Source organism: Lampris incognitus, chromosome 9, assembly GCF_029633865.1.
Source record: "Lampris incognitus isolate fLamInc1 chromosome 9, fLamInc1.hap2, whole genome shotgun sequence".
NCBI lineage: Eukaryota > Metazoa > Chordata > Actinopteri > Lampriformes > Lampridae > Lampris > Lampris incognitus.
The window spans coordinates 52,969,121-52,992,133 of NC_079219.1; the positions used below are offsets into that span (position 1 = coordinate 52,969,121).

At 47.9% G+C, this 23,013-nt stretch overlaps 1 protein-coding gene across 1 annotated transcript; it reads left to right on the forward strand.

The window, feature by feature from the left end:
• Window positions 1-283: 283 nt before the first annotated feature.
• jazf1b (JAZF zinc finger 1b) lies at window positions 284-22,420 on the forward strand. Its single transcript, XM_056286745.1, has 5 exons — window positions 284-759; window positions 11,878-11,950; window positions 12,734-12,930; window positions 13,731-13,900; window positions 22,235-22,420. Exons 1-5 carry the CDS (start codon window positions 645-647, stop codon window positions 22,409-22,411), a joined length of 732 nt encoding a protein of 243 aa, XP_056142720.1. The 5' UTR covers window positions 284-644; the 3' UTR covers window positions 22,412-22,420.
• The last annotated feature ends 593 nt before the right edge of the window (window positions 22,421-23,013 follow it).

The following is a 23,013-nucleotide window of genomic DNA, read 5'->3' on the forward strand; positions in this document are numbered from 1 at the left end:
TTTGGGCGTCGCGCGTCATCAAGTCCAGCAGTAAAGGAACCTGGAGGCGCTGCGGAAGCAGCCCTGAGTGACGCGCGAAGAAGAACGCGGAGCATTTATTGACCGACACTGCCACCCTGCGGCCACACGGGAGAGGTGTAGGAACCTTTTCCGCCGCTTCCGATTTAACGTGTCCCTAATGAGGGCTCTGCTTCGACTGATTACTAAAAAACCCATTTTTCGTGTGTTTGTGTGTAAATAAATCCACGACACCTTGCAAACCGAAACAGCTGGTCACGTTTAATGCCGCAGCCCGATAGCATCTCCCTTTACCCTCTCTGTCGGCGTCTCACACCGGAGCGCAACGCCGATCCCTTCGCTTCATATTGACCAAAAAGTATCACTTCCATCTGAATAACAGTCGCCGTTGCTATAACTACCACAGAGCGATGGCTTCTCAAAGTTGGCAGTATCCAACAGGTAGCGGTGACGGGTGTCGGCGGACGCGCTGGGCCCCTCCCTCATCCTCCGCCGCCCTTGCCAACATCACCGCAGGAGCCGCGGCGCTCTTCGCCCTGCGCGCCAGCTGTTTCGCACCGCTGCTCGCCCTGCTGTCTCTTTAGCTCGACGCCACGGCCGCCCTCGTTTTCGATGCAGCAGCGACCATGACAGGCATCGCCGCCGCTTCCTTCTTTTCCAACGCTTGCACGTTCGGGGGCTGCGGACTCCACTTCGAATCGCTGAGCGAACTTATCGTGCACATCGAGGACAACCACATCGGTAAGCGCCGTCGAGCCGACCCGAAAAATAGGGCGCCGCGTTCGGCGGCGATGGCCGAGGTTTGCAAGCTAGCAAGCGGGCTAAGCGGGCTAGCTTAGCAAGCCCCTTCCTGCGTCCTGACAGCCCTGTTGCTAGGTGGGGTAGCCGGTCACGTTCGCGGCATCTTTATGGATACGAAGCGTTGTAACCAGCCGCCCCCCCCCCCCCGGTGCTGACGCGCCGTTTAGCCGCGGCAGTAAGCGGGCTGGCGGAGCAAAGTTAACGCACGCCGAGCGGAGGAGCGGCCGGCCGGCCGGCCGCGGGGGGAAGGGGGGGAGACATGGAGCGCCAGGCCGGCGCGCACAGCCGCCTCCGAGGCGTCGTGAGTTGACCGGCAGGCGAGGCAAACACGCCGGCTCTCGGTTGCCATGTGGCTTGCGAGTCGTTGAGGGAGTAGCCCTCTTCTCTTCCCCATCAGGCGGACAAGGAATTGCGGTCTTTGTAACGGACTCGCCCGTTTCTAATCGACTCCACGAAGCGTGCAGTCGTCAGGGATTTGGCTGCGTTTGCTCCCCACTCTAAATGAACTGACGTCTCTTCCATCCATCACTAATTATTGTGAACTATTAATGTTTCCTTTGGTGATGTGTATACCGGATGCCATTCTAATTCATGGCATTCAAGTGGCCAAACACAAACTAATAATTGGTGGTGTATCCCCACCTCAGGCGGTGGTGTGGTGTTTTGCACCAGGGTGGTGCTGCATGCGTAGTATGTCCACTTACTGGAAGGAGAGCGAACGTAAGTAGTCTTAGTGGGATGTTTGAAATGTGGGATTCAGGATAGGGGGGGGGGGCTTCACGTAAATCACCCCTCACACAGCTGGGTTCAAATCTTAGCCCATATTTGCTTGAAGGATTTATTGGGGGAAGATGATATAGCCATAACCATGTTGAATGTCCTGTTGACATTGATTGACAGCCTACAGACTACAACTTGTCATAACATGTCATCATTCGGCCAAAGTCGGGCCTTAAAAGTGGCCTTTGCCCGGTGACGACATGATATTGACAATCCCATAATAAACACTTGAGTTCACTCAACCACGCAATACTTTTTGGGGGAACTTTTGTGTTTTGCAGGAGTGTGAGGATAAATGACATGATGCTGATCAATAGGTGGTGGTTACCATGGTGATGTGTGAACCTGTGCAGGGATGACTGAGCATGTGAGTGTAGTGTGGCTCAACTTATCATACCACGTCATATTGTATGTTGCCGTTGTGTTGTATTAATCCGAGGTTGGGCCGGCTCTCTCCTAATCTGTATAATACCAAAAAACGAGACCCCTTGGAAGATATAAATACCGACATTTTAGGGTTTGCCTCTTTGCTTTGCTGGGAAAAGAGATGCTCTGTCCCGTACAAGAATTGCCTCCAGCCTAACGTGTAGGGGTGTATATCATCGCCGCAGTTATGATTCATAGCGTACTGTAACGGTGCGGGCCCAGAGGGCAGTTTGGTTCGCTTGGTCCTTAAAGTGTGCACCAAAGTGGAAATATTAAAACAAACATGCAGAAGACCAATGGAACGGGGGGAGGAAGACGGCATGCCGAGGGTAGTAATCTGAAATCTGGGTATAACCCCCAAAGCAGTGGTTTATACCAGTTTTTGTGTGCATGCAAGGACCTGCAGCTCGAGGAGCAGCGGATATGAATTCCTGACTCTCCTGAGAGTTTGTCCTCAAGAGGTTATTGGCCACAGCTCCCCCCCCCCCCCCCCGCTTCACTTCAATTCTGCACTTAGGCGATATGCTTGTTGTTTTTAAACTCCCCAATCTAATTTTGGGAAGGAAAGGTGTTAAGTTAAAAATAATAAAAACACAAGTACACGGCCTCCCCCCTTTTTTTCACCCCCCCCCCCTCTGGTACTGTTCTGTTTCTTCCACATTGGCCAGAGGAATGGAATGCTGTGAATCAGAGAACGCTGTGGGGCAATTCTGTTGGGAGAGGTATGCCTTTATGTTTCCAAGCCATTATTTACTCGCTAACGAAGTGTTGATGGACCCATCCTGTAAAAAAAAATGTTGCACTGTCATTTTTATTTTCAGGTCATATTTCTGGTAAGATTTATTCCTGTGGCTCGTCGGCGATGCAGACAAATCTTGATTAAACCCGTCCAGAATCCAGTGGCGGTTTCTTCGTAGAGACAGATCCTGGGAATGTGAACTGAGCTCATATGTTCTCCACTAATACAGCATGTGTCCAGGAGCTGCAGGATGTTTTCTTTCTGGAAGTAGCATGGATCTGTTTATTATATCGTCCTGGAAGTCGCCGTAAACACTTGTTATTTGCATTGGAGTTGTGCAGCCAACAGAGGGAGATGCCTGTCGCATTCAGTTTAGATGACAGTTCGGGCTACGGGCCACTGGCACAGCATGGAGATTTAGCTTAATTCCTGCACTTAATATCACATTTTCTGCTTTTTTTTCCATTTAAATTTTTTTGTATCCACATTAATGGATAAATATGGATTGGGATTTAGTAAAGGATGGGTCATTTGATTTCTAGTGGCACTTCTATGTCACCGGACTTGTTCGCTATCGTTCTTGCCAACACCTGAATGCCTTCACCCTACTCTCACCATCTTGTATCAGGATACTTGATAAATTACCTCGAAATCGCACAAGAGGATTTGAAACTCGTTCACATCTGCATGCGTGATCCAGGTTATGACGTGATTCTGTGAAGAGAACTGCTTCCTGTCTCATCTCCAGAAGCATCGAGGGGTTCGCTTCTTTTAACCAGCTCGGTCCCCTGGAAACGGTTTCAGACTTTTGGGTCCAAGCGTTTCCACACAAGTTCGGTGTATGTCAGGCCGTTGCTGTCGGAGCTGACATGGCCTTGTCTCTCTGTGTTGTCCTTGTTTGTTGCCTGACTTGTTTTAATATCCCCCCCCCCCCCCCGCCCGCGGCTGGTGTGCCGTGCATGTGTCCGAGGTGTTAGCCCAGGGAAAAAAAGGCTCCAAATGACTTATTGGGGAATAATGAGGCAATTAGTTGGCCTTGAGTGGAAAAAATTCTGCAGCCCACCCCCACCCCCGCCCCCACCCCTTGGTCCACTGGCCTATGCCTGCATGGAGAAGTGCGAAATCTGGCGCGTCCTGCCAAGTGCCTGTGAAGCATAATTACAGAGAGGGTGCTTGATTTGGCCTCTCTTCCTCCTCATCTGGTGGCCTGCTGCTTAAAACACATTCCCCCTTTATAATTAGGCGCCTGGAAAACAAGCTCACATTCTTGTCCCCGTTTCCCGTGCAAGCCTGCGGGTTGACTCCCTCGGCGATAGGTGGCGCTGTTCGGCTGTCGATAGAGGACCGTTACCTTATATGGCCACAGCAAAACATGCAGTAAAACACCTAGCCTGGGGTTTGTTCAGAAGACAGTTGGTAGTTTACTGAAAGGGATATTTTGGTGGTGTGGGAGGTACTTCAGATGCTCCAGTATCTCCTCATCCTTCTGTTGTGGTGCTGCTCGCCCCCTGAACCAAAAAAAAGCCCAACGAGTCCAGCGGTGACTCGTAACGGGTCTTTGAAATTCAAACAGATAGATCAGAAAAGCTCCGAAATCCAAATTGTCAGTTGCGCGTGCCACAGTTTGGTTTAAGACCCGTACAAACAAAGCCCGTTATCGGTACAAATGGTGATGAGCTGTTCCTGAGGTTTGAAACGGGACTTGAGGTTGGATCCTGGCTCGATGATGACAGAGGAGAGTCGGAACGGTTTGGCCGCGCTCGAGCTTCCCGACTTGCTCTTTTCTCTGGCCCATCCTAATGGCACCGGTTCAGAGACGGGATCGGGAGTGCACGGCTGGTCCGTCCAGACCCGCCTTCGACATTTCGGCCAGGTTTACGGTGGCAGATTATGGCGAACGCTCAGAAGCAGCTCTGTGTAAATTACTGGGGAGGGCAAAATGTTTGACGTTGAAGCCGGGCCGTGTTGCAATGCATGCACGGCTGCCTCCTAAATGGCCCCGTATTCTGGCGCGGTATGAAAACACACGGCGTGCCGCCATTCGCCGGAGTGTTTACCCTGTCGCCGGGCTCCCGGGCCCGTCTAAGGCCACGGGCGAATAGAAGCCATGCTATTTAGGCCTGGGTGTAGCTGCACAGCCCAGGGCCTGGTCTAACGACGGCCTGAAGAGTCCCATTGGCCCGCGCTAACAATGGGCCTGTTTGTTGCTTCTCCTCACTGGGGGCTCATTTAGAGAAATTTCGGAATCCACCCTTCCCACCCCCCAGAATCTGAACGGAAGTAATAAATTTGGGAAGCAGTAAGCAGTGCTCCCATCTCTGCACCTGGTGGACCTAATTATGTTTCCACACCCCCCCCCCCCCCCCGACACCAGTACCGCTGTTCCTCTGCTCAGATAGCGAGGCCAAGAGCTGCTGGATCCTACCAAAGCTCCCTCGCGGGGGGTAATGTGCAGGCCGTGTTTGTGTCACATGACCCGAGTGCCTGGTTTGGTGTACTGAACTAGCCGATATATCGGATATGTTTTATGAACTGGATTTTATGTTCCGTTGATGCTGGTGTGTTTGTTAGCGTGTCCGTGTCTGCCCGGGTACCCAATTCAATTTCCCGGACCGCACTAAAGATAGTCTTTCAGTCTCACTGGGCTATTTCGGTAACCGGCACTGGCAGCTCACACATGCCCGCTTGAACGAGTTTCATTTCCTCTATGAGAGGTCATAGCTTAATGAATTACCTGTGCCACCACTCCTGGAAATGCTCCCCGCTGCTTAGAGGCGCCATAAACATGTCACCATGATGCTCGCCACTCTGCACTACCCCACGGCGCACTTGGCCCCAGAGGGTCCGGACTGAGGCCCCGAGACTGGTGGAAATGAGGGAGAGAGGTGTGACTGAGTCTGGGGCAAGCCATGTTCAGAGGTGGGGGTGGTGCAGGGTGTGGGGAGGGAGGGGGGGGTTGTGGGGTGGGTAGGGGTAATGAAGGGGTGCTAGGCGTCACTTCCCCTGTTGCCTTAGGAAGGCTAGTTGTGTGATCTTCCCTTGGTTTCCTGTTGTGGGCTGGTCACAGGGGCCCTAATGAGGACGTGGTTCTTGTATGATGTGTTGTGCTCTTGTGTGGCTCTGCCAGTGAGTCACCGTTGCAGTAGATTTATTTAAATATAATATATGTATGTCGATCGATTTAAAAATAAGTAATCGATCGCACAATTTGCTGTGATTAATCACGATTAATTGCTTTTTTTCCCTTAAGACTGAAGCTTGGATTTTTTTTATTTTTTTTGGCATTTTCCACCTTTATTTGGTAGCGATAGTGGAGACAGGAAAGGCGGGGGAGAGAGAGGGGATGAGATGCAGCAAAGGGTGCAGGCCGAACTCGGGGCCGCCACGCTAAGGACTCGGCCTTATGCGGTACCACGCTACCAGGTGAGCCACCGGGGCGCCCCCGTAATGATGGATATTTAAATGTAAAACCACCGAATTCATGTAGAATCAGCACTAAGGAGGTATATATAAATTCAAATACTATTGGGTTTTGTTTGTTTTTGTTGTTTTCTTCTTCTCCCTTTTTCTCCCAAGTTAGTGGCCAATCGATCCCTATTTTAGCTCCAACACCCACCCTCGTACCGCATGCGTTCGCCAACCGCGTCTCTCCGGCCGGCAGTCTCGAAGGAGACGCCTCGCCGCTTTCGTGACAAGGCGAATCCAGGCCGAACCACTGCTTTTTCCCCACACCCCCAGAGACGCATTCACGTGACCAACACGAGCCGACCCCGCCCCCCTCCCGGAGACGGCGTTGCCAATTATCGCTGCTTCGTCGAGTCCGGCCATAGTCGGATCTGACGAGACCGGGGTGCGAACCCCCGGTCCCCGGTGGGCAACTGCACCGACACAAAGCCGACGCTTAGACCGCTACACCACCGCGGACCCTCAAATACTATTGTTTAATAGCAGCTTTACTTTGAACACAGATTCTCTCCTGAGAACTACAGACTTCCAATAAAAGCCATCAAGGCCATCAAAACTGACGGTCAGTTTGAAAGGCATATTTCTCCTCATGTCATGTCATGTCATGTCATGTCATCTCATCTCATCTCATCTCATCTCATCTCATCATCAGCCACTTCTCCAGGGTCGGGTCATAGTGCTATTTCTTATTTATTTCTTAAATACACACTTACAATATATTATATACACAATAACAAAACCCGGGCCTGTGTGTTAACGTGCCGGTCGAATTTAAGGTTTTGTGAAGCCGCCACGTTGATCACGTGTTCATCACAGAACCCCGTTCTGCGCCCCAGTAGCCCAGCGTGGCAGGACATCCCCATGAGGGGATGAGGGCCGGGAAACGAGCAAAGCCTCCCGCTGCGAGCAAGAGGAGACGAAGGTTACCGGCTGTACCAGCCCGGCCGGGAGCAGGGAAGGGAAAGGCGGCTCTCAAGTCCGCGTTACGCGTTATGGGTCCGAGGCCCAGATACAGACGAGTTTTACGAGTTGATACGAGACCGCGTTGGCACCGTGCACGACCCGGTCCCCCGGCGTGCCTGTGGAACGGCCTCGCACAGCCCGCCGCAGGAAGTAAACAAAACGTAATTGCGTTAATTTTTTTTAAGGTCATAAATATTTCAAAAATAACTGCAAAAATGAATGCGTTAATTTCTACGCCATACGCGCACACAGCACAACTATGCTGATGCGGTCGTCTTCTCGTGCCGCCGTCACTCATTAATTCACCTTCACTAATTGTTCGCTGTGTAAACAAACCTCGGCGCTTATGAGGAGTGATGTTGATGCGTCTGCAGCCCGGGGGCGGGGGGGGGGGCAAACAAATACAGTTATGTCTACCAGAAGGCTCCCGTGAGTCGACCACCGAGGTGGACCACCTGTGTGGATTGATTAGAGGGGTTTCCATCTTCCCTCAAAGCGCTGGTAGTCCCGGCCCTTAATCTTAAAGCCAGGGGCAGGGGCGGGGGGGGGGCTTTTCTGTCCTGGTGGCCTCCCCCCCCCAAAAAAAGGAAGAATAGCGCGGTCTGTGGGGGATTGGCCCCCCGCTGGCCCCCCCCTTCCCCCCCCCCCCGGGTCCCCAGCAGAGGTGTGTGTGATTTACAGTGTGTGGGAAGGGATTGATCCGCGGCTATTGGGAGCGGTTGGTGAGCTTCCCGCCCCTCCACTCCCGGTTGCTCATTAGGGCTCTTAAGCGAGGATTTTTTTTTTCTTTTTCTTCTTCCTTCTCGTGTGCTCACGCACACACATACCAACACACATGGCTCACAACATTCTCCTCGCCGCCTCCGGCTTTTGGCAGGGGAATAATGCCGTTATTAATGTGTCTTACTTACTTTATGTTTCCATGACTAGGAGCGGGCTTCGGAGAGCGGAGGGAGAGGTGTGCAGTCCTTCTTCTGTCTGTGGCTTAATCCGCCATTAATGAAACACTTGCCTAGGATTGAAAGAAGCCTCCTGGGTCTTTGAGGCTGAGGTTTGGGCTGCTCTTAAGGTCTACCTGCCAGCAGCTGAAAAACCTGCCATTACGTGGTGCCTTAATCTTTGCGAGTGGCTGACGCTCGTGATTTTTTTTCTTCTTCTTCTTCTTCTTCTTCCCCTCCTCCTTTTTAACCCCTCTCTTCCACTTAGGCCGGCGTCCTTTCGTTCCTCGGGGTTTCTGCTCGACTTTTACGGCGCTTGCCTCGGAACTGGGAACGTGACTCGGGGTTCGGCTGAACTGGTTAACGTTACCTTTAGCACACTTTATGGCGGGATTAGGCTGGTAGCCTGTACCGCTAAAACCCTGGATGCAATCTGTCTTATGTGTTTCCTTTATGCACGGCAAGAGTGGTGCATCTGTGAACCATTACCCCAGTAAGAATTAATTAAGTGTGTGCGCGTTGTGTGTTTGTGTGTGTGTCTGTGTGTGTATGTCTACCATCAATTTATGCCACATAAATGTTTTTGTTGTTTTGGTTTTTTTTTGTGTTTCCGGTAGAAATACTGTTTTCTTCCATCTACAACCTGCCTACTTTTTTGTTTTTATTCTATATGGCGGGGGAGGGGGGGGCTCAGGGCCTAGCAAAAAGAAGTCCCCCCCCCCCCCCAGCTGCTCGGAAACACCTTTTAAGAGGTTACCCGGTCACATGGCGTTCGCGCCCAGGGCCGCTTCTGCGGAGCGACGGGTTTAGTGTCCGCCGAGGGCCTTCAGACCGCATCAGCTGCCTGGATTTGACAGTTATTGATTGAAACCACAACAGAGAATCCAGACTCTTAAATGAGCACAAATGAGCTGAAAAACAGCCCTTTTTTTTGGGGGGGGGGGGGGGTGCTTCCCGCAGGAAGGCCATAAACCTTCACCCCATGAGTCGCTTTCTCTTATCTGTACCTTCACTTTTAGTCATTTGGACGTTCTTTGTTGTTTTTCCTTCTTTTATGTGATTTCTTAATTATTATTATCATTTAATGGAGCCCTTTGTGGTTATGGCTGGAATATACTGATACTGTTGTTCTATTATTCCAACTATTCACCCGGTCCTTATTTGAACAGTGTGAAAAAGAAAATGTGAAAACAAAAGAAGAAGAAAAAGAAAGAAGTGTGGCAAGAACTCGCACATACGTCGATAAATCGTAACAAACTATATCAGATGACCAAAGAATACACATTATTGAGCGGAAAGGTGTAGGCTTATTACGCCGACCCTTTTTAACTCGTACCAAAAGAAAACGATGCAAAACCTCGGCCCCAAAATACAAAGTCAAACGTTTCATTCGTCATGTCAGTCATCCCGTCACCCCGTTATCCTCATACCGCCGGTATATATTTATCATTTGTGAGCTTTTTTTTTTTTAAATTCACAAAGTGTGCTACACATTTTTAATTCTGTCATGGTTATTCCGTAATAAGTCAACCCCATTAATAGTTGTACAGTTGTTATAATTATTATGTGGAGAAATTACTCCGGCATCTCAAAACCTTCCTTCCTCCAACATGAAACCCAACATTATTCAGCCAATTAACCAATCTGTGCCTCATTAGCATGCTATTTCTTAAGCATCAAGTAGGCTTGGGTGTACATTATTTAATTTTTGATCAATAAATATGATCAATATTTCAGTTATCATTCAATTTTATCAATAAATATCTAAAATTATATATATATATATATCAATAAAAAAATAGTAGATCAATAAATATGCAGATTGATTATATGGCCACCCACATTCCCCGGTCACTGTGCTGTGGATAGGCTCAAAAATTCAGCTGATGGGAAGTGTTGGACACGTCCCACATGCTTTGCCGGAAGGCGCCGGACCGAGCAGGACACCAGGACGGAGGGAATGGTGTCCACGTAACTTGTGCGAACGCTCCCAAAAGTACAGACTGGTTAAATTGACGTTTTGGCCTCAGATGGCCTCTGTTGGGATACACACATCCAGACAAGCAGGTGTGTCGGTGCTCCTGGATGTATACCCCTAAATAACCCCCCCCCCCCGGTACACGACATGACAAACCAAAACCATTATTAGACACCGGATTCACAGATGTTAGGCTTTCTCAGAAGTCATAAATACATGTAGGATATTAGAAATACACACACACACACACACACACACACACACACACACACTCTATGTACACATCCCAACGGCCGTTGGACGTTGTCGGATGTTGGGAATGGGAAGAACATCAGGTGAAACACCATCATAAAGCCCATCTCGACACAGGGGGGGAAGAAAGGGGTGAAAAACGGGGGGGGGGGCAGGATGAACAGAGGATGACAAATCCAGAGTAGACAACAGCTCCCCTCGTTTCAAACTCTTGCTTGGTGTCATGTGGCGGCGCTGTTCAGAGCGTCGGGACGGCCCGAGCCGACATGTGGGGGGTCCAGCGTCCCCGTGCTGCAGACTTCTGCAACGTGCCACACGGGGCTCGAGATTCAGCAGCATCCCACAGACATTTGGTCCGACTGCTGTGTATGAATGAACCTGTAAATGAGAACCAGCGATAGCTTTGACCACATGGGGGTAGCAGTCTTTCACAGCTCGGTCAGGGGCGGGTAGGCCCCTGGCCGGCAGGGGGGGAAGACACGGCGTTGTTTTACGAGGCACCTTAAAACATCGGCGCTCCCCGCATGGATGGCTGTCAGCAGTGATGTTTGAAGTCGGGCCTGGTCCAGCTCGGGGGTATGGATGGCTGATTATCGTTGCGCTGCGGCGTAAGCTGGATGTCTGGAAGTCAGCATGGGAAAGCACAGTGTGTGTTGAGTGTGGTCTCGTATGAGTAATATGCAGCCCCAAGCAAGGGCATTAAAAAGGGAAGGGGGGGGGGGGTGAGAGAGCTCCTCTTCAGATGGGAAATATACATACTCTATACTATACCGGCTGCCGTTTGCTTTCTAGGATACGCAAAAACGTGGATCCCACCACGGCAAAATCCTCGGATGTCCAAACCGGCAGATGGATGGAGCCGGCGAACAGTAAAACTTGAAGGAGAACTCAGGAACAGTCTCGCTCGATTAATACAAAAGACTCTGTTGTGTTTAGATCGTTGCCTTGTTTGTTTGTTTCTCCATTAAAAGAAGAGTTCTTTTGTCGAGTTGTCCCGGTGTCGGGGAGTGTGGAAATCAGATGGCTTTGTGGTGGATCACCGGCAGCTATTTGCTCGACAAAACTGCAAGTCTAGACAGCGGCGCGTGACGCCGCGTTGGGGCTAATTGGGAATTGCTCAATATCCGGCAGCGCCGCTCCGCTTCCCGCACTGTCTGCTGTTTTATGTCACGCTTACATTTCTTATTCCCTCATTTATTCTGCGGGAGGTTCGGACGGGACGGGCGTGCTCCTTCTCAGCACCACTCCGTCACACGAGTCGAGCTCGGCAGCCGCCGGCCTCCACCGCCGGCCTCCACCGCCGGCCTCCACCGCCGGCTTCCACCGCCGGCCTCCACCGCCGGCCTCCACCGCCGGCTTCCACCGCCGGCTTCCACTGCCGGCCTCAGACCGCTCTCACACTGACGCAGTTAAAGAAACAACAAAACAAAATGGCAGCTTTTGAATAAAGGGAGGGGCGCTCACATCTCTAACCTTTACCTCTAACCTAACCCGTGTCGAACTCTTCTCCCTTCCAGACACGGACCCCCGTCTTCTGGAGAAGCAGGAGCAGCAGCAGCCGACCTACGTCGCCCTCAGCTATATTAACAGGTGATCATGTTCACTGACGGTTACGATGCTAGATTTTGGCACTCCGTGCTCCTCGCACCAAAATAAAAATCCAACGCATTTATGTCTCGGTTATAAAGGAATCCATTAAAAAAAAAAGATGTGAAATAATGAAGCCATTAAAGTTGTGAGCGCTTGGCCCCGTAAAGGTTCCTATGCAGCTTTCTGCCTCGTCGGTCCATATCCAGAACTGTGGCCTTCCCGGGGTTTTGCCACCACGCGGTTCCATAAGCAGATTTAAGCTTCGTCTGGCGGCCCGCTCGGATTAATTGCCCCGGCATTTGGTAGTTGGTTTTTATATTACCCTGGGCTCATCCCAGTCCTCTTTGATAGCTCTTGAATTGTGATTTTTAAAAGGGCCTTATGCAACAAGCCAGTGTACAAGAGGGCCCGCCGCTGTATCCCCGCTTTTATAAACACATCTTGATGTGGTTTCTGCTAAATCTGTTAATTCCACTCTTGCTTTAACAATGTCTGTGTGAACATTTTGTTTTTATGACATACATTTACCATTTGACTTTACCATCCATCATAAACTTTCGGTCTTAAGATTTTTCTTTCATGGGAACGAATGGATGCAGCGATATAGATTTCAAACATGTGTTTTACTGTACAGTAGCGAACCTTTGAGCTCTTCATGAAAGCCCGGCGGCCCTCGTGCCGTCTGACGGGGCGCGGGGCGAGACGGCCTCTCGTTTCCCCGAAAAGGTCGCCGTCGGAAGTCGGTTTGTTAGCCCGTGTGTGTCTCTGCCCTCGGAACGCCAGGTTCATGACGGATGCTGCGCGGCGGGAGCACGAGGCCCAGAAGAAGAAGGGGCAGCCCAAGTTGTCCCTGTCGCTGACCAGCAGTCTGTCTCGCAGCAGCGTCTCCACCCCGCCTCGCCACGCCAGCGGCAACCTCACTCCTCCGGTCACCCCACCCATCACCCCCTCCTCCTCCTTCCGCAGCAGCACGCCTACAGGTAACCATGACGGCAGCCTCATCGCCCTCATAACACGCCCCCTGTTCAGACGGCCGGCGCTCCCGAGATCTCCCTCGTTTTGTATGGGGCGGCGGTTAGCGCCCCCCCCCCCCCCCCCCGTGCTACCAGTGTTTGATGGCTGCAGGTTTTACAGCAATGGTTACACACTTAGCATTTGTTTTACATTAACATTTAAAATCATACAGACAAAAACTTCAGACAGCTTCAGTATTGAAACGCTTGAAAGTTGTGAAACGACAGGAGCAGATTTGCGTTATTGTCTATACACGCTGCGTAGCCGTCTCTCAGGCATTTATTTAGCTTGTTTCTGTTAATATTTTCCCATGTTCCTAGTTGGCGTTATTTGCTTTCTTCTCTGTTAAGTCTTGTCTCTTTGGCTGCTGTGGCTTGGGAGCCAAACCCTCGCTTACAAAACATCTTATTAGTTCGATGCTAATACAATAGCGACTAACTAACCTTAAGACCTTTAAGAGGGGGCCAAAATTCTTTCCCACAATTAGCGTGCTCGAGTCCGTCCGCAAACTTGGGTACAGTAACAAAGGAAGTAGCGTATATGGGAACTCGAGCCCAAAATACACACTGAGACTACAACTACTGTGGGCTGATATTCCAAAAGCTCAGAAACCGAGATGCCTTTTCCAGAGATTAGTCATGCAGACGTATATAAATCACTGCTTCTTGGAGACCAGGGTGTGTGAGATCAAGCGTCTGGTACTGAAGTGCCAACTGACTGACTGTCTGTCTGCCTGCTCTCACCCCCCCCCCCCACACACACACAGGTAGCGAGTGTGATGAAGAGGAGGTAGACTATGAGGAGTCGGACAGCGATGAGTCGTGGACAACAGAGAGCGCCATCAGCTCCGAGTCCATCCTCAGCTCCATGTGCATGAACGGGGGGGACGAGAAGCCCTTCGCCTGCCCCGTCCCGGGCTGCAAGAAGAGATACAAGGTAGGTCCAACTAGGGCCGCACGTTTGATCGTATATGAACCGCGATTTCCATAATGGCCTCCACAATTAATCAGTGGTGCCCAGGTGCGATTATTCCCGCTGGGTTTCCCTTTCTCCGGTTTGAAGAAAGCATTATTTGGATTTGAAGATTTGTACATTGGAATGTTTAAATACACAGATAATCATGATCGCAAAATAATCATGATTATCATTTTTACCACAATTTTGCACCCCACGGTCCACCTCAGCATTCCCTCTCGCTGTGTCACCTCAAGTGCTGATCAGTTATTCAAAATTAGTGGTGAAACTACAAAATTAAAATGTCTTCAGATATCTCAGTTAGGTTCGTAACCATAAGAACAACTTTCATCTGCAAGTTTACAAATGGCAGCACAAACTTGTGTCTTTGTGTTGAGAATACGACTCAGACAAAGTACTAGGTGTGTGTAAACTCGGTGGTCAATGACCGTGAACTTGAATATGCGGTACACAGGTTAACTGTTTTTTGGTTTGGGGGGGTTATTGTACAGTATTCCTCCAAATGATGCGTAGAGCTTATATACAGGTTTTCTTCCAAAGTGGTCAGGGTGCAAGGCGATGCTCCTGGAGCAGTTTTGGGGCCCAGTGTCCTGTTCAAAAGCTCTTCAGCGGTGACAGCGAGGCCTGAGACGAGGCCTGAGGATGTAGACACCATCTTTAGGCAGCGATGTGGGACAAACGTTCTAGCAAGGCAACTTGTTACCTGTTGTCCACATATGTAATAAAAATGAGTACATATATTTGGAGTTTAAGTTAACTTGGGTTTTTATGAAATCGACACACTTGATCAGAGCGCTGTGGTCCATGCAAAGTTTGCTGTGGTACTAAAAGGAAAACTGCATTTTTTTAACCTAAATCCTACATCCCCATTGTTAGCAGTCAAACTGAGCAATGGCTAGCAGACTCTTTTTCCTTTTTGGTTCAGTATTGAGCAAGCTGGCGTCCAGCCCACCGCTTCACATCAAGCTGTAGTCTAATCTTTCAGGGTGGTTGCATTCACCAAATAACGTCCTAGGTTTGATGGATGCCTTTTCCAGACTGCAGGTTTCAGCTCTTTCCAGAGATGTTCAATGGGATTCAGATCAGGGCTGTTCAGAACAGTCCTGTGATTTGTTCTTATCCATTCATGGGTGCGTTTTGCTATGTGTTTTGGGTCATTATCCTGTTGGAGGACCCATGAGCAGAGCTTTCTGACACTGGGCAGTACGTTTCGTTCCAGAATGCCTTGATAGTCTTGAGATTGCATTGTGCCCTGCACAGATTCAAGGCACCCTGTGCCAGGAGCAGCAAAGCAACCCCAAAACACAACCGAGCCTCCTCCATGTCTCACTGTAGGTATGGTGCTGTCTTCTTTGAAAGCTTAATTTCTTTGTCTGTGAACGAAGAGCTGATGTACATTGCCACAAAGCTCCAGTTTTGACTCATCTGTCCAAAGGACATTCTCCCAGAAGGATTGTGGCTTTTCAATGGGCATTTTAGAAAATTCTAGTCTGGCTTTTTTGTTTTTCTTTCAAAAGTGGAGTCGTCCTGGGTGTTCTTCCATGGAGCACTTTTGCTCAAAAAGCGATGGATGGTGTGATCAGAAACTCGCGTACCTTCACCTTGGAGTTCAGCTGGTATCTGTTTGGTAGTTATCCTTGGTTCTTTTTCTACCATCCATACTATCGTTCTGTTCAATCCGGGGTCAATTTTCCTCTTGCGGCTGCCCCCAGGGAGGTTGGCTAGTTCTATGGACCTTAAACTTCTTAATAACCTTTCCAACTGTTGTTACAGGAACATCGAGCTGCTTGGAGATGGTCTTATAGCCTTTACCTTTACCACGATTCTCCCTTAATAGTTTTCTTTCTTCTGCACCCCCCCCCCCTTTTCTCCTCAATTGTATCCAGCCAATTACCCCACTCTTCCGAGTTGTCCCGGTCTCTGCTCCACCCCCTCTGCCAATCCGGGGAGGGCTGCAGACTACCACATGCCTCCTCCGATACATGTAGAGTCCCCAGCCGCTTCTTTTCACCTGACAGTGAGGAGTTTCACCAGGGGGAGGATCACACTACCCAGGTCCCCATCCCCCCCCGAACAGGCGCCCTGACCGACCAGAGGCGCTAGTGCAGCGATCAGGACACATACCCACATCTGGCTTCCCACCCGCAGACACGGCCAATTGTGTCTGTTGGGATGCCTGACCAAGCCGGAGGTAACACGGGGATTCGAACCGGCGATCCTCATGTTGATAGGCAACGGAACGGACCGCCATGCCACCCGGACGCCCTTATTTTCTTTCTGATCTCCTCAGACAACTCTCCTTTGCTTTCTCTGGTCCATGTTCATACCAAACAGCACAGTGATGACTTTTCTCCATTTAAATAGGCTGAATGACTGATTACAAGGTTGGAGACATATGTGATATTAATTACAGAAACTAATTAGTTTGAAATATCACTATAATCCAGTTATTATCTTTTCAAAGGGGTACCGACAAATGTGCCCACGCCATTTTAGAATATCTATGTAGAACAAGAAGTAATTCATCTCTTTCACAGCTTCTTGGCTTCATTCTATGACATACCAAAGGCATGCAAGTGACAAAATAGCTTTTAATTTCATCACTTTCAAGGAGGAAAGAAGCAGTATTTCAATGAGTTGTAAGGCTACCAACAAATATGAGCACGTCCGTATGTTTCTAGAACAAGGTGTCAATCAAGCAATATTTTGGTGCAACCTCCTGATTTTGTAATTGTCTCATAAAATGTGTTTTTTTCTGTCATTACTTGGTTTTTGTCAACACGGTCAGACACAATGACAAGCCAGTTATTCATATTTAGTCTTATATAGCTTGGATTCTGATATCGTACAAAATCCTGCTTCCTCTTCTTTTGTGTAGTGCATGCCAGTGTGCAGATTGAGCTGTGGGAGGTTCTGAGCAAAATGGCATGACGGTACCTCAATTCCACGTCTCAGACAAGTCCACATGCACAATTACAGTGCTTTCCTTGCAGTTCTGTATCATGCTCCGATATTCCCCCGACTGGTTCTGAACCAAATCTATGTGGTGTTGTTTCACTCTAGTTGGTCTTCGTACAGTTTGATGAGCTTTGCCGGTGTGCCGGTGTGCTTCACAAGTCCTGTGTTGTGGTGAATTCCATCTGCTGTTTGGTCCAGAACTTGTTCTCATTGCTGCCACTCAGCATCGGTCAGCTCTTGCTGTGGGCTGGGAAGTGTGCGCTTGTGGAGACACTGGGTGCAGGAGTGCAGAGGACATGCCTCGCTTGTCTGAGAGCAACACACAGGTCCCAAACTCTTCTCCAGTTTGCTAGACTTGACGATACCATATGCTCATAGGACCTCAAATATCAGCTTTGCATTTTCATGGTATTGGCACTGGCATGCGTTTCGATCTGATGGTTTTGGTGCTGTGCCATCGAATGGGCGTAAAACACAGAAGGATGAATAACTGAGTTTTAAAGTTGGTTCCTTTTTGGATGAACTCCCTGTGGAGGTTGGAACATTGTGTCCGTCAGGATCATTCTCTGATGCTTTATTTTCTTGGCTCCCCCCTTTTCTCCCCAATTGTATCCGGCCAATTACCCGACTCTTCCGAGCCACCCCGGTCGCTGCTCCACCCCCTCTGCCGATCCTGGAGGGCTGCAGACCTACCACATGTCTCCCCCGACACATGTGGAGTTGCCAGCTGCTTCTGTTCACCTGACAGAGAGGAGTTTCACCAGGGGGACGTAGCGCGTGGGAGGATCATGCTGTTCCCCCTCCTCTGAACAGGCGCCCCGACTGCCCAGAGGAGGTGCTAGTGCAGCGACCAGGACAAATACCCACATCCAGCTTCCCACCCGCAGACACAGCCAATTGTGTCTGGGGAAGCCCGACCAAGTCGGCGGTAACACGGAGAGTCGAACCAGCGATCCTCATGTTGGTGGGCAACAGAATAGACGGCCAAGCCACACGGCGCCCATGACGCTTTATTTTCTTCCATGTTATCGTGACCTGTTTGTCAGTTGTCATTCGTGCAGCATTATGGTAGAAGTCCTGAACTATGTGGGCTACGGTTTAGAACCCTGCCTGACAGAGTCAGGTTCTTTGATTTTTGGGCAGACTTGCGGGGCGACTGGAAATTATTTTTGTTTTGATTAGCTTTCTTGAATGGGAGAATTGTGGAAGAGAAGGGTTTTCTTGATGGAGGGGTTTTTGAATTTTCTTCACTGTAGCATCCGCTCTGTTTTTTTTCTTTCTTTTTTTTTTCTTGTTGATTCTTGGGTTATGAGTTTGGTCACGTGTGTGGGTGCAGTGGCACCTGCAGAAAATATTTATGGGGGGGCAGATGGCACATTAAAAAGGCTATACAGCATAGAGGAATCTCAGGGTACACAAGTCAATACAAAGGTAAAGACACTATATTATAGTGTATAATAAATTATACTGTTTAATTCCTTAGCGGATTTCATGTGAATATCGGATTATGATATTCACATGAGATCAGCCAAGGAATCATTAACTAGCCTATCAAATTCAAATTTGAATGCATCATCACCAATAAATCAAGGGTGCGGTTTGCTTAAACCTACATATTAATTATTAGCTGATGACAAAGGTTTCATTTACACTACCGTTCAAAAGTTTGGGATCACCCAAACAATTTTGTGTTTTCCATGAAAAGTCACACTTATTCACCACCATATGTTGTGAAATGAATAGAAAATAGAGTCAAGACATTGACAAGGTTAGAAATAATGATTTGTATTTGAAATAAGATTTTTTTTACATCAAACTTTGCTTTCGTCAAAGAATCCTCCATTTGCAGCAATTACAGCATTGCAGACCTTTGGCATTCTAGCTGTTAATTTGTTGAGGTAATCTGGAGAAATTGCACCCCACGCTTCCAGAAGCAGCTCCCACAAGTTGGATTGGTTGGATGGGCACTTCTTTGAGCAGATTGAGTTTCTGGAGCATCACATTTGTGGGGTCAATTAAACGCTCAAAATGGCCAGAAAAAGAGAACTTTCATCTGAAACTCGACAGTCTATTCTTGTTCTTAGAAATGAAGGCTATTCCATGCGAGAAATTGCTAAGAAATTGAAGATTTCCTACACCGGTGTGTACTACTCCCTTCAGAGGACAGCACAAACAGGCTCTAACCAGAGTAGAAAAAGAAGTGGGAGGCCGCGTTGCACAACTGAGCAAGAAGATAAGTACATTAGAGTCTCTAGTTTGAGAAACAGACGCCTCACAGGTCCCCAACTGGCATCTTCATTAAATAGTACCTGTTAGAGCCTGTTTGTGCTGTCCTCTGAAGGGAGTAGTACACACCGGTGTAGGAAATCTTCAATTTCTTAGCAATTTCTCGCATGGAATAGCCTTCATTTCTAAGAACAAGAATAGACTGTCGAGTTTCAGATGAAAGTTCTCTTTTTCTGGCCATTTTGAGCGTTTAATTGACCCCACAAATGTGATGCTCCAGAAACTCAATCTGCTCAAAGAAGTGCCCATCCAACCAATCCAACTTGTGGGAGCTGCTTCTGGAAGCGTGGGGTGCAATTTCTCCAGATTACCTCAACAAATTAACAGCTAGAATGCCAAAGGTCTGCAATGCTGTAATTGCTGCAAATGGAGGATTCTTTGACGAAAGCAAAGTTTGATGTAAAAAAAATCTTATTTCAAATACAAATCATTATTTCTAACCTTGTCAATGTCTTGACTCTATTTTCTATTCATTTCACAACATATGGTGGTGAATAAGTGTGACTTTTCATGGAAAACACGAAATTGTTTGGGTGATCCCAAACTTTTGAACGGTAGTGTATGTCCAGCATATAATGATTTATATTATTTACAAGTATCTTCCACTCTTTGAATCATAGCCTCGCAGGATTCTAGGTAGCTAAACAACTGTACAAGTGGCTATAATTCTAGGTGTTTTGTGTATTCTATGGAATAAAATTATGAATTATGGATGCAAAAATGTCTGACCTAAAGTTCTGATGCAGTTACAATACACCACATCAGATTTCATACTCAAATTTGTATTACTTTTATCATTCCAATGATTTGTATAATTTAATAATGACCAATATGGCTTTTCATTTCCATGGGTTTATCTCAAAATAAATAGACATTAGAATGACCGGGGCTTCTCTAAGTTGGGGGCGGGGGGCAGTAATTTTAGTATGGTCGCCACGGCCCCCCTGGCATGTGTGTGTGCAGCTAATCTCGCAATCTACTGGACCTATCAGCCTAGGATTTTCTGTGCACAGTCATGACTGTATGATGGAGAACCTCTCGTGGTGGCGGAACTTGCGGTGATTAAAAACATTTGTTCTCGCTATAGCCACTCCCTCTCTTCATTTACCCTAGCTCGCTCGACTAACGCTGGTCTGTGTCGCTGCCTGATCTAAGTCAACGGTGCGCGTGTGTGTACATGCGTGACTCACATCTATGGTTGACTCGGATTGTGCAGTGACATGATCAAAAATTATTAAAAGACTTTTGATAATCCAAAAAATGTGAAAGATATAAAGGAACAACTTCCTCTAGGTTGCAGTCAAAACAGGGAGTGTTGCATATTCTTGTCAGTGCCCGATCTGAGTCAACCGTACATGCGAGTTGTGCATGCGTGACCGTAAACGGTTTAACCAGCTTTATTATATATGAAAATAAAGACAGGGTTAGAATAAAATGGTCGCATAGCAAACCCTTACTTTTTGGAAAGTGCAAGTTCATATTTGGTCGCATTTGTGCGAGGGTCCACCTAGAAGGCTGCACATCCACAGACTGACAGGCAAAATGTTTTTATCAGGTATGTTTTTTAACTTCAGCGCTGCATATTAAATACTTTTTTTTCATATTTCCCATTCAATTAACTTGGGTGCTGCACAAACGTTTTATAATGGCAGGAAAAACACTGGTTTTTCTGTCTCCTGTCAGAGACAACTGGTTTTGTGGGTACTTGGCTATCATATAATCATCCATCCATCCATTATCCAAACTGCTTATCCTGCTTTCAGGGTCGCGGGATGCTGGAGCCTATCCCAGCAGTCATTGGGTAGCAAGCGAGGAGACACCCTGGACAGGCCGCCAGGCCATCACAGGGCCGATCATAATTTATAAAATTAAGAACAAACATATGAAAAAAAATTTACATTTGTGCAAAAGATCCTCAGATGATCAACCCTGGTTATTTCAAACAAGAAAATGTTATTCATTTTCAACAGAATTAGCTCTTTTCTTAGTGGGACATGTTTTCGCTGAAGTCTCAAAAATCTCAAGAATGGGCTCGGAGTGTCTGGAGAGGAGTCTAAAAAGCCTCAGCCATGATATCAGTTATTGAATTGTATAGAAATCAATCCATTTATAACGTGGAGCAAAAGTCTCACTCTGTATTCCCACTCGAAGTGAGTTTTTGCAGAAAGACGACAGTGGAAATGAGTCGGAGAGAAGTGCAAAATAGAATGTAAAAAAAGGTCAAACACTATGATACTAACCGACTCTACTGGGATCGTCTTCCTCTCGGAAGTTGTTCTCAGACATTTTGTGGATGTTAACACGCGAGCGCCGTCACCCCAGAGGATTACATTGCAGCTCGGTGTGCGGCAGTCGCCCGAGGCTAGCCTGCTCAAAACTGAATCAGTTGAAAATATTCTGCTTCTCATTGCTCGTTTGCACTCTTAACAATAGGTTATAAAACGCAGGAGTTTTCCTTTTAACAGTGGTGTGAATCCATCCTACCATGCCCAGACCTTGATGGCCCATGACCATGATGAACATGAAGAACAGCTCAGAGCTCTGATGCTTTAACGCTTTTGCCCCTGTAACTCAATTTAGACAGATGTAAAATCACAATATCCTGCTGCTGAGAATGGAAAATAGGGTGTTGGTTGAACATTACAGCATGTCAACATAAATGCATACATCCAGTCCTTTTCAATGTTTTAGGGTTTTTACTGCATTTTCCATTCACATCTGGGGCGTGTGGTCGGGATAAATTATGTGCAGGTTGAGAAAATTGCGTTGCTGACGTGAGTGATGGGGTTCTGGGCGATGATGACATAGTCTCAAGCAGTAGGCAGGATGGGGAACATGCAAAGAGAGAGAGAAGCGGATTTGTTGTAACCATTTGAACTTCCCCTCCCGAAGAGGTGGCAAGCAGGAAGAGTGAAGCCCTCTTTTGCCAAAAGCAGAAATATTGACTTCTTCTTTGGTGTTCTGAGTCGTAATAAGTGTAGCAGTGTTGTCTTGCAAAACAATGGTGGGAAAAAGACAACTTTTCAACACTTCTTTGCATTTCCTTCGCAGAATGTGAACGGGATCAAGTACCACGCTAAAAATGGCCACCGAACCCAGATACGAGTGCGCAAACCCTTCAAGTGCCGATGCGGGAAGAGCTACAAAACATCTCAGGGCCTCCGCCACCACACCATCAACTTCCACCCGCCCGTCTCTGCCGACATCATCCGCAAGATGCAGCAGTAGGCCGGGATGCCGGAGCGACTGGCGAACCTATCCAGCCACCTCCCGCACCACCCGAACACCAACAGCACCAGCAATGGCTGTTTCTTATTGCAACCCCCCCCCCACCTTCCCAACCAGTCTATCTATCCCCTTCTCTCTCTTTCAGCCTCTCTGTCATTCCACCTTCCACATCCAAGAACGTTACTTTTGCTTGCATGTTTCAAATGTATTCTTTTTCATATTATTATTATTATTATTATTTTGGAATGTTGCATCTTTTTGTACTTCAGTTTTGTACTTTTGCACATTTAAGCTATCGTTCATCTTTTTGAAAAAATTTTTGACGACATGTGGTGCTTATTGTCGAGTATCTCAAGACACGGCAACAGCAGTCCAGAATGTAGGATAACCTGCTTTGAATGCAATTTGAGGAAATATTGAAGTTGGGAGAATACAGGAAAGGAATTAATTTTTTTTTTTATTATTCCTTGAAAGGAAGTTTCACAACCATGCCTTTGCTGCTCTGAGCCAGTGTCTCTTCTGAGCCCAGACAGAACAGGAGCAAAGGAGAAAAAAAAACATTGAATGTAATATTGCATCAACTATCCTATAGGCTATCCTAC